Here is an 11,874-nt window from a genome sequence, read left to right as displayed (position 1 = left end):
GTACTTACTGACAGTGGATTTGGAGACGTTCGACCAATAGGCCTTGCGCTCAATTGCTTGGAGAGCGCGAATGGAAATTCGTCCATCACTTTCAAGTGTCATTTTCTCGACTTTTACGTAAGCTAGACAGCTTAGGTTTGTTTTGTTTTGTTAATAATTGTTTATTCTTCAATATATCGAAATATCAACTAACCTTCATTAATTATTGAATGAGTTAGTATTCATATTTTAATGGACCACCCGGTATAATTTGAATAGTAATAAAAATACATTTATATAATGGTAAAAAATAATATGATATATTTTGAGTAAATAATATATGTATATTTAATATATAAGTAAATATATATATTTATATTTCTAATAATATTGCCACCTTATTGGGCGATGGCATTAAATTTAAAGTCATGGAATAACTTATGTCTATCTATTTTTTCATTATTTTAATTGTGTATATATAATAACATCATTTCATTATATAAAGAATATTATATAAGGGACAGAACTATCTGATCATACAAACTAGCTGCATAATAGTATCTTCTTTCCTTTTTTAAAATAACAGTGATAAAACATTTATAAAGATACTTCATTTACAAAAAAAAAAAATCACAGAAAAAGCAAACACGGGTGAAACGAAGATAAGGTTTTCAATGACCTTACTACTATGAAAAAACTGCACATGATCATATCAAATAATTGTTGAATCATGGCAACAATTTACGTACATAGAATGTATCAAGTTATAGAAAAGATGATGCAATGCATAATTTTTTGTGAAACAACGACTAATTATCTTTATCTAAATATTCAATGAATCAAGAATATTTTAAAATTTGTAGCTCGCTCGATAATTCTCATATTTAATGAGCATCAATGAAGGCTTCTAGAGCAGCAGGGACTTGTCGTTGGAAGGGCAAATTGTGCCTTGATATCACTTGGGCTGCAAGACATTTTAGAGTGGTATACTTTAATGGGTTCACAAGACAGGATCCAATATCTTTTAGAAGGCGACAGGGGGTGACACCATAGAAATCCCTAATGTCGATATGCGCTCCATTCTTGAGTAACAATTCAATAATCTGAATATTGAAAAAGAAAGAAAGTTTTATGAAATGAATAAACAATACAAGTTTATCAATGAATACCTTGGTTCTATAATTTTGAGGAACAGCTGCAATGTGAAGTGGGGTCGATGCAGTGGAATTCATAGCATTAACATTAGCGCCACATTCTACAAGTATTTTGAGGACTTCTAAATTAGGAAAGAATGAATAATGCCCTTCTTCAATGATGTTTTGAGTCTTGAGGACATTGCTTTCTGACACAGTTAAATGAAGAAGTGTGGATCCATCAGCCGTAGTAGGATTGACATTATGTACTAAGTGATGTATTTTCTTTCGTAGCTCCAAACTAAGCATGATCTCACCGTTTGGAAGCTGAGTCACTAAATATAATAAATTGGTAATAGTACATAAAATTTGGTCATGGGAATCCCTTTGTCTGATATAAACAGGAGCTACTTTGAGCAAACCCGAAGACAATGCTACATCTTTAATGAGAAGTTCAATAATGGAAACAACGTCCTTGAGACGAACTTGAGTAGGAATGATACCTTGAGAATTCTTTTCATGAACGTCAAGAAGTAACTTTACAAGAGCCTGAGCTGTGTAACATGTATCAAAGAACAAAATAGAGTCTTTGGTAATACGAAGCTCAAGGGCATATTTCCACAGATCGATGCAATATTGATATTGAAGTGAGTCAGCGTAGGCAGCTCCTCGATAAATTATACGATAGATTGTGTCTTTATGAAGAGAACCCAGTACTCTTTCACAAATGAGCAAACTTTGCATCCTCATAGCATCTAAATCAAGAGCAACACTTTCAAGTTCTGTCCAGTCAACGAATTCTCTCATATTAGTGTAATTATTTTTTGCATTTTGAGTCAGTGGCTTTTTCAAACCAAATTTTTCTCTGATATCACATGCTGCTTTCCAGTATTGAATCGTTTTTTGAGAATCGTGATGTTCATCGAGAAAGGTAGATCCAAGTAACTCAAAGCAGTTTGCAACTCTCTCTGGAGAATAGGGTAAATGGTCGACTAGATAGTCAAATATTTCCCATGCCCCTTTAAGACAAGCTGTCTGAAGTGCATCATCTCCATATCGGGACTTCAGGAATGGAATAGCCCCATACTGTAGGAGTAGTTTTGTAGTAGCAGAACGATGTTCTTGAATAGCGTAGTGGAGGGCCGTTTTACATTGAATGTCCTGAGCATTAACATCTGCTCCATGTTTGAGTAGAAATTCACAGAGCTCAACAGACTGCACAGAGTTTATTAAACATGTACCCCCATTGTAGTTAGGTTTTTGAATATCCGCATTATTAAGTACAAGAATTTTTACAATTTCTAAATGCGTCATGAAACAAGCTGATCTGACAGGGGTAGAGCCTGTGTCCGATTCACAGTTCACATTAGCTCCGTGATTAACGAGTACTTCCACAACTTTTACTTTGCCAGCAACGGCAGCACACCATAGAGGAGTCACTTTATGCACAGAATTATCATCTTGTACTTCGTACACCCCCTTTTGTTCTATATCTGCAGAACACGTTGTTACTAGATACTCCACAATCTGAAATAGAGAGAAAAAAGGTAGTCGTTAAATATGCAGTTCCCAAGGAGGATAAATTGTTCTTATTTAAAACCTACATATATTATAGCAAATTTATAATAATTAAAATGCATATCATTAATTCATCTACTCATTGTATCCACTAAAAAAATATTCAAATATTCCATTAATAGTAATACTATCCCAGTGTTTTTTTTTTCTTCACCTGAATCATTTTTTAGAAAGTTATGATATTACACATCAAGTCTATCCAATTGCAATTTCTATTTGTTATTATTCATTATCATCTTAATATAATTCGAAAATTAGATTTTTGAAACTTGCAGTTTGCTGTCTTTTGTCTTTGTTATTATTTTTATTAAAAAAAAGAAAAAAGAATAATAACATAATAAAGTATAACAACGAGTATTGGGTATTTGAGAGAAATATTTGTGCAATATCACATTGCAAAGAATGTGAAGGGAATTTGAAGTAAATTTATATTGACAATTAATCCGTCAACACAAAAGCAAGCTAGAATGACTTATCTCAAACTTGAGCATTATATTCTTCCACGAATCATCATTCATTTCTATCAACAAATTCACCACATTTTCAGTCAGTACCAACCTTCAAGACAGCTGTCGACATCTCATGGCAATCTATTCTTTAGTTTGTGAGTTATTGCCCTATGTGGGACGCTACTTTTGTTATTTAAAAAAAAAATTGAAAAGCTAGTTTTGAACGAAAAAACCCCTGTTTTCTTTGTTAAGCCCAGGACTTTTCAACCCCTCTTTTATATGAAGTAAAAATATAAAATGGCATTTTTTCCTTATCTTAATTTTTGTTCAGGATTGTTTTAACGTCGACGCACCTCATATATAAAAATAATATAGGAGCTCAAAAAGCATTTTCTCTATTATCTCTCTAATTCCATTACAAATCGTGTAACATGTATGTGCAGTACAATCAATGTCTATTTCTAATCAATTGATAAAAACACAAGCAATAATTTAATCCTTATATATATATATAGTATATTTTATTTGTAGTTAGGCTCTGACAAAAAGGAGTTAAAGACAGGGACGGATACTTCACATAATGTTACTCCAAAAACACTTGTTGTATTAACTATGTACATTACCTCAACGTTTCCCTTTTTGCAAGCTATAAATAAAGGAGATGTTCCATCTTTGACTTTGGAGGTGATTTCACGTCTAGTAGACTTGTCACATCTTTCAATGCGACTTCTTAGACTATATGAGAGCTGAGCAGAAGGTGCAGCGCATTTAACTTCCTGGTACAGGTCTGCGAAGAGTGCTTCTTTTTGTGTAATTCCAGTATCCCCTTTTGCATTGGAAGAAGAAGGAGAAGCCGAGTTACCCAACCACATTTTACTGAGGAGGGATCGGGGTTTATTCTTTGAAGGAGACAGCTTTATTTTCTTCGCCACACTGAGCAAATAAAACCTTAGAAGTTCTTTAGCAAGTCGCTCTGAAAAATTGAATAAGGATTTGAGTCCGAGTTCATAATATAATTTTTTTAGAAATTGCATCCTTTTATTAACAATAGTAAAAATATACTAACAAAAACAACACTTATAGAACAATAATCATTCACGATTAATTTTTTTGATGTGCATGCAACATAATTTTTTTACAATATTAATGACCAATCTTTTTTTATATTTTTTTACTATTATCAACGACGAAAAATCCACACATACATACATATACGTCTAAACACTAACGTATATATACAGGCCTAAGTAGACACTAAAGCACTACTAACAGAATACATACACATCCACCACCAAAAATACATGCCTTATTTTTAATCAAATCTCGAATAACTTCTTAATGAGAAAAAAAGTACATGTATATTAATATATAAGGGGTACTACATTTCAACACAGAAAAACACAGACTCAACTCAAGGCCAAATGATAAAATTGATACGACTGCGGATCACAAAAAAGGGGACTCTGTCTACTAGTATAAAAATAAATAGACTTAAGAGTAAAAAGTATGTTGAATGTATCATTTAACATGTAAATATTAATGGTAGGCATGCATCGGTCCTAAAATTTTGACGCCCATTCCAGTCTCATAGACTAGTGGCGTCGCTAGTCTTCCTAAAAGTTTCTGAAGCCTTTCAAATAAATTTATCTTATGTCATATATATTATATTTATAACATAAGTTTGTTTTTGGGCTTATCACACATGAACCCAAAATGGTCGAATATATCCGTCTGTTATTTAGCAAGTGGATTTATAAAATAATCAAGAATGTTCCTATGATATTTTTTTTGGGACTCCGGTGTCTTAAGATCATGTTTTTGATCGAAATTATATATCCTTTTCCATCTCTCTGCCTCATCCCTTGTCTCTTCTCCCTCTCTGTTTTTTTTGTCCTATTCCCGGCCCTCTATTTACTTCAAGATCTATTCACAAAAAGTTAAAGTTTTTTCAAAAATCCACAGCTGTTCACAAAAAATATCAAATATTAAATTTTCTCGTAAAAAACAAAAATTCCACCCCATCCCCTGCTGACGCCCCTGAGCAGGCACCCTCTACTAGTATATGCATAAAATAACCATATACATATAAGTAATTATATGTACAGTCTTTTAATCGTTTTTGGAACGAAGCCCCTCCCCCCCCCCAATAATGAAAGCTAGTATCAAAAAGCTAAAAGTTCTAACAGTGTTTAAAAAAAGTGAATGGTTTGCCATTATTCCAAACTTAAGCCTAGTTATAGTCTAAATTAACCTTATTAAAATTATAGAAGATTGATTTAGAGTAACGTCATCATAAATCATGTTTCTATAATTTTAATAAACCTAATTTAGACTTAAATGAAGAATAATTGCAAACAATTCATTTGGTTTAAACACTGTTAGAGTTTTTACATTTTACAAGCTCATTCAAATGGTAAACTGAGATACCCATAAATGAAAATTACGCCTGGAGTAGAGGGCGCTTTAAAATTTGGGAATTCTTTCAAAAACAGATAGGAGGGACAAGACGGGACTGGATCGATTTGAAGTCCAATAATTTATGGTAATACGGAACTCCAAACAAAAAACTTGTTCTTCTATTTAACCTGTTTAAGGGTAGGGGGTAGCAAGTTCAAGACTGATTGCATTTTTTAGTATGTAAACCATAGGAAACCAGAAATAAATAAAAAAAATCGATTTAACAATGACTATCGTATATGCTAATTATGCTTTGTAATATTAAAAGAACCAATATTTATAAAGATATGTCGTGTAAAGTGGTAACTTGTATAAGAAAATAGTACAAGTTGCAACTCAAAAATGGAGAGTATTTATTTGAGAGGAGGATAATGCAATAATTGATATTCAATAATTAGTAATTGCTGACTCTTTTGATGAAAATTCCTAATTGATAAGAAGGCATTATATTGTTTAAACTCCCACAGTTATATTACTCGTAAATATATAATAAATAAGTACTTTTAGTAGATCAAAATGAAATGGTAACATCAATTAAAAATCGGTAATTAAAATGATTGATGTTATCAAATAATGCGTATTGAAAGGCAGAAATTGTAACTTGTACAATTTGTTTATACAAATTACAACTATTCAAACATCGCAACTTGTACACAGCATATGTAAATAAATATTACAATATAACTGTCCGACATAATAACATCGTATCCATCTATGCTCATGAAAAACACATTACTCAATAGCAAATAGGAACAACACACAAAAAACCAACCATCATTATTATAATATATGTGACCTGTCAACACAAAAGCAAGCTAGAATGATTGTTCTCAAAATGTAGTATGGATTAGTGTTGTCTCGATCCTAATTTAGGACTGAAGTCTGGATCCGGTCCAGTTCAGTCCTAAAAATTTATGTATTATATTTGATAGGGGCCAAATCAAGTCACTTAAATCAAATAAAGGTCTTAAAATAAAGACCAAATTATTTTGTTTCTTAACTCATCCCACAAATTTAAATGATAAGCCTTTCAGTGACTCAAATATGTTTTTGAAATATTGGTCTGAATGAAGTATAACCCTTACATTTTCTGAAAATGATTATCTTGCTCAAGATAGTTTTTATGTTGATGAGCCACATATATTATTCTTCGGGGCAATTCATATTGAACATGTAAAAAAATTAGAAATTTCCTCGAGTAAAAAAATAAATTAATAAAATTCGCGAAGTGGAACATTTGAGAAGGTTTTTCACATCTTTCTGATGAAACTTTGATCAACTATTCATCCTCATTGTATATATAGATGTCTTAAGGATATATTTTTGAATAGGAAAACTCCTTACAGATAATTAAGGGATAAAAACATATATACATCAAATATTTTACGCCTACGAACCAGAGGTTTATAGCCTAGTAATAAAAATTACTTCCCATATACATACTAATAAACTCAACTGAAAAGAAAGTAAAAAGAACGTAATGCTGGCCTGATATATAAATAATGATATAACCAAGTGGGAATACGTTTTTTTAGAAATGGTGAAAAAATGGATGTAAAAATTACCTTGAAAGTATGAAGAATTAAAGTTATAATCATTTAACAATATATGATCATATAATATGTATTAATATTATTTTCCTGGCATGAAAGAAAGTGCTATGCTAAAGAAATGAATATAAATTGAAAGTGAAACTTTTTTGTAAGGAAGAGCATGATTGCATTTAAAATTCTAATATCACAAAACGAACGATATTTGACTTACCAACCTCCTGTCCCACTCACGAATAAATGGATACTACATGGACTATAATAAACGGATTTGTTATTACGCCCACAACAAGGCAATAAAGGATACACACTGTATACAGATATTGAATATACATATATAAACATTCCACCACCAACACGGAATGATACACTAATAACGCTTCCTTCATCAAAAAACAAAAAAACCAACAATGAACTGGCTAAAGGCATCAGTATTAGAATTTATAAACACCACTCTTACTCACATTCAAAAGTGCCTTAGAATCCATCTTCATTTTACATCCTTTTACTCTTTATATATATATAAATTCAAACAAGAAACTTCTTGGAAAAAGATACACTTTCTCTGATTTTTGAACACAAACTAAGGTTGTAAAAAAAATACGTAGTTTTCTTAAATCCAATGCACTTTCACTCCCTTCAAGGCGGAACAAACCTGAGCTATCAGAGAGAATATCATTAAGATGATTCTAAAACACATAACGGCGAGCGTTCTTTTCATTTTTTACTTTAAAAAAAATACTATCATGTATATGAATCACATGTCTAATTAATTGCAATTGATTTTTTTATTATTACTATCAGTAATTTTTCAGCATTTATGTACAACCATAGAGAAAATGTTATCCATAAATACTCAATATGATTATCTTGGAGTATTCATTTCTTGAAAAATATGAGAGATAATAATAATCCTTTGTTTGTGTAATACAAATTTACCAAAGTAATCCATAAAAAAAAATAGAAGTAATATTTAGTGTTGGATTTCGATCTGAAAATCCTATACCGCTCTGAAACCGTTATAATTTTTTATAAAACGGGACTAATTCGATCCTTTAAAGTTCAAACCAGACCGGCCTCCTTTAAAATTTGGTCTAGACCGATTCTATAGAGTTATTGTTAATAAGGTAATGTATGTTTCAAAATGGTGAGCATCGGAAGAATACCGTAAGTAGAGTAAGTCGAACAGACTTGAAATAAAACCTTCTACAACTCTAAATTACTTAACTCAACATCGAGGTCATTAATATACTTTAAATAAGGTATCTAAAAATATTTCGCGCTGTTATCCCTAAGGTACCTATATTGCAGCAAAATAATTGGTTTAAGATGACTAAAAACTATTTATTATATTAAATAAGCTATCCCAGTTAACTTAATACAGGTATTAGGGCCTTATCCTCTTAAAGAAGCATATTAGCGTTTTTACTAACAGCTAAGGTTCAATTAATAAGAATAAACATTTTTATCTAATGCTGTAAATGCTCAGAGAGGCTTACCGCGATTTGGACCAAAATATGGTCCAAATTTGTCTATAAAAAATGAGTTTACACAGAACCCTCCAGGTCAGTGGTTACTAAATGGGGATCCTCTGATACATAGTGCTCCACAGTAGATCACACAAATAATGAATTCAAAATTTGATTAAACATATGTTGCATAGTTTAAAAAATGCTATAGGGCTAGGCAATGATGAAAAAGGTTTGGAATCACTGATCTTAAAGAATGACTGAAATTATGCAGATGCCATTTTTTTTAAATAAAAATAATTATTTATGGAGGTATTAGTAACTATAGAGCGACTTAATCATTTAAAACAACAAAAAAACAACAAACATTTCAATTCTTAATGTAAAGGGATCAACAAAGAAAAGCTTATTAATTAATTAATAATATTATATCATCCTTTTATCACATGATATGATTTGTTTATTTAAAAAAAATGAACAACAATTGTTAGATACCGATTATCGTGGGCCAAAAAGTTAAATATAGAAGTATGAATGCACTGATTTTGTATATTAAAATAGTACTAGTTGTATACTTATGAATGCATAACGTATGGTAATTTTTTAATGATAATTGCATAGGTAGCATAATTAATATCCATCTGGAAGATTATATTATCAACATTCGTTAAATAAAATAGAAATTTTTTAACAAAATGAACATTCAATAGAAATGCAATTGGAAAGATTCGTGTACAATTTATCAGAAAATGAACTACTTAATTGAATAAAGGTTCAATCCAAAAATTAATAGAACACAAAACGAAAAGATGAATAATTCTTAGGGGGGTAATTTTCTTAGGAATATCTATTAATGTGCTAATGGAGATATGATTGATTTAATACATTACATAAGTAACTTTGTAAAAGCATCCTCATAGTGGAGAAACCCTTTTGAGATGATTGAAGAACTAATTTATACTAATAAAAACATAATATTATGATTCTACAGAACTAAGTAATTTGTTGTAAGTACTATTAATTAAACTAAACCATTGCAACGCAAAATAAATAATTATATTTGAAGTTGAAAAAATTAATGAAGCTAGGAAAAAAAATACTATCCACTACATTAATGTTGTTTGGTAAACCATATTGTATTTAAAATGGTACTAAAATAGTACACAGTACGTCATACAAAAATATCCTCATATTTCTGAGCAGAAAAAAAAATTGCCCTTTCTGTTGTATCTTTATTTAACTTCACAAATAAGTTTCAGTTTAGAGGAAAGATCCACCTAAATATGACGAATTAGTTCATATCCCTTATAATAGTAAGTAAGAAATGATATTTCAGTCTGTATTCAGAAGATAACGATAAGCTACGTTGAAAATTTTATATTTTTTTGCATCTTGGGTATACAACTGAAATAGAAATATATTAATCCCTTAAAAAATGTCATTCATAGTATAGAAAATAAAATTATGAATAATATATTAAAGGTTCAATATGTAATGCTCGTTATTTTGGTAGCATAAGGTACAAGCGGTCAGCAATAGTAATCACCACCAAGAAGGAAACTAACCCTAAGAATATTGATTGTCAAAGTCTGTATATATATTTTTTTTAAATCTTAATTTTTACATCAAGATTACTTATAGGATCCCATATCAAACCAAAAAAATGTGAAGGATAGGAGTGTAAGAATGTGCAAATTGACTTTTATTTCTTTTATAATTTTAGCTGAAAAAGTAAAGAAATACCAATTTGCGAAAATATTGGTATCGTGATAACACTCTTACGAATTCACAATTGACATATTGATTTGTTCATAAGATAAAATTAAATATAAATTGAAGAAATTATTTATATAATTAATGTATAGTAGTACTCAGTAGGTTAAAAGGAGACGTTAGAGCTTGATATATAAGGAAAACCATAAGAAATATTATTTGGTCAAAAACAAATGAAGTAATTATGGAAGAATTTTAGCATAATATAATGTTGAAGATTTCTTTTAGACTACAACTGTAATTGATAGTATGATTTAAATGAATTAAACACACGTGAAAGAAACATGAGTGATATGAAGCCCGTCAACATAAAAGCAAGCTAATTGGATGTAGATTACATTTGTAATCCATCTTCAAATGTCATTTGTATTCTATTACGATCAATGATCGTCAACTTCTATGAACTAATTATTTTAAATAGTCCTTTGGTTCGCAAATTGAATTTAGTAGCCCACATGGATCGTCACAACAAAAGAATGAGACATGGATGTATATTCATTAGAAAGAGGCCATATTGTGGACAATATAAGTCTCTTCAATCAAATAAAGGTTCCAAACTCTTGTGCATCTTAACTCATACCACACATTTGAATAACAAGCCTTTAATTGACTCAAATATGTCTTAACAAATATTGGGCTTTATATGAAGTAAAAAAATAAAAGTGGATGTTGGCTTAAGATTGTTTTCCTGTTGACACACCACATATTCTAAGACTGTACAATGACATCCCTTTCACAATAGACACATCTTGGAAAGACTAGGATTCAGACATTCAATTATTCTACCTAGGTACCTTTTCAACATTGGAGGGGGATGACAAATAACTTGACTGGCAATGGAAAAATGCCATTAGATCGCAATGACTGGATTCAGACGAGGAAGCCGCACATCCAAACTGCTTTTAGGAACTCAAATCCAAAATACAACAACTTATTCGTAAAAGGAGACGGAATCCAAATGGAGTATGAGTGAGGGAAAGTACGGCGGGTTAGGGTTCGCCCAAGAGGGGCCCGTAAGAAGACTAGAGTACAAGTCAGAATCACAAAGTACTTATAGTAGTAATTAAAATAAACTCCACTTACGTGAATTTGGAAGAAGTGAGTGAGCAGTAAGTAAATAAGTTAATAACTAATAAGATGTGCTACTTGAATAAAATAATGAATTGATATTGAATTTCACGACTATTAAGTAATAAGCAACAGCACTTGCTCTGCCCTTTTCATCACACGCCCCCTCTACCTCTTATTCTGTTCCTCACCAACTACCTGCCCGCTCAAGCCACTCTCTTCTTTTTTTTCTTCTTCTCTTTGTAATAAGAAAGGTATTAGCGCCATCTATTGTAAAAGTATACCACTTCATGTCAGGTATAATAATTATAACATCAAATTATTGAACAAAAAATTGTATGTACTAACTACGCAAAAATAATGTTAAAATGAAAGGCGAGACGGCTCCACTATTGTTTATCACTGATCAGTGATCACC

At 30.9% G+C, this 11,874-nt stretch overlaps 1 protein-coding gene across 5 annotated transcripts; it reads right to left on the bottom strand.

Moving 5' to 3' along the window:
• Positions 1-413: 413 nt before the first annotated feature.
• On the bottom strand, positions 414-11,658 carry m-cup (ankyrin repeat protein mann-cup). 5 transcript variants are annotated; one of them, XM_071886730.1, is made up of 5 exons: positions 11,472-11,605; positions 7,611-7,806; positions 3,763-4,112; positions 1,149-2,639; positions 414-1,082 (listed from the first exon to the last, which is right to left on the bottom strand). In XM_071886730.1, the coding sequence occupies exons 3-5, from the start codon at positions 4,009-4,011 to the stop codon at positions 864-866; spliced, it is 1,959 nt and encodes a 652-aa protein (XP_071742831.1). In that variant the 5' UTR covers positions 4,012-4,112; positions 7,611-7,806; positions 11,472-11,605; the 3' UTR covers positions 414-863. The 5 variants fall into 5 exon arrangements, with proteins under 5 accessions (XP_071742831.1, XP_040584018.1, XP_040584019.1 ...); XM_040728084.2 differs by lacking the exon at positions 7,611-7,806 and having other exon boundaries at positions 11,472-11,658; XM_040728085.2 differs by lacking the exons at positions 7,611-7,806; positions 11,472-11,605 and adding an exon at positions 7,361-7,422.
• Between the last annotated feature and the right edge of the window lie 216 nt (positions 11,659-11,874).

Source organism: Lepeophtheirus salmonis, chromosome 2, assembly GCF_016086655.4.
Source record: "Lepeophtheirus salmonis chromosome 2, UVic_Lsal_1.4, whole genome shotgun sequence".
NCBI lineage: Eukaryota > Metazoa > Arthropoda > Copepoda > Siphonostomatoida > Caligidae > Lepeophtheirus > Lepeophtheirus salmonis.
Note: the sequence above shows the minus strand (reverse complement) of the source record. Positions and strands in the feature narration are given on the sequence as shown.

Coding starts and splice junctions, on each gene's coding strand:
- m-cup (XM_071886729.1), bottom strand. CDS start 4,342: ATGTGTGGATTTTTCGTCGTTGATAATA. Junction 4,113..4,314: donor ATTTTTCGTCGTTGATAATA/GTAAAAAAATAT, acceptor TCAATTTTTCAG/AGCGACTTGCTAAAGAACTT. Junction 1,083..1,148: donor CTCAAAATTATAGAACCAAG/GTATTCATTGAT, acceptor TTCAATATTCAG/ATTATTGAATTGTTACTCAA.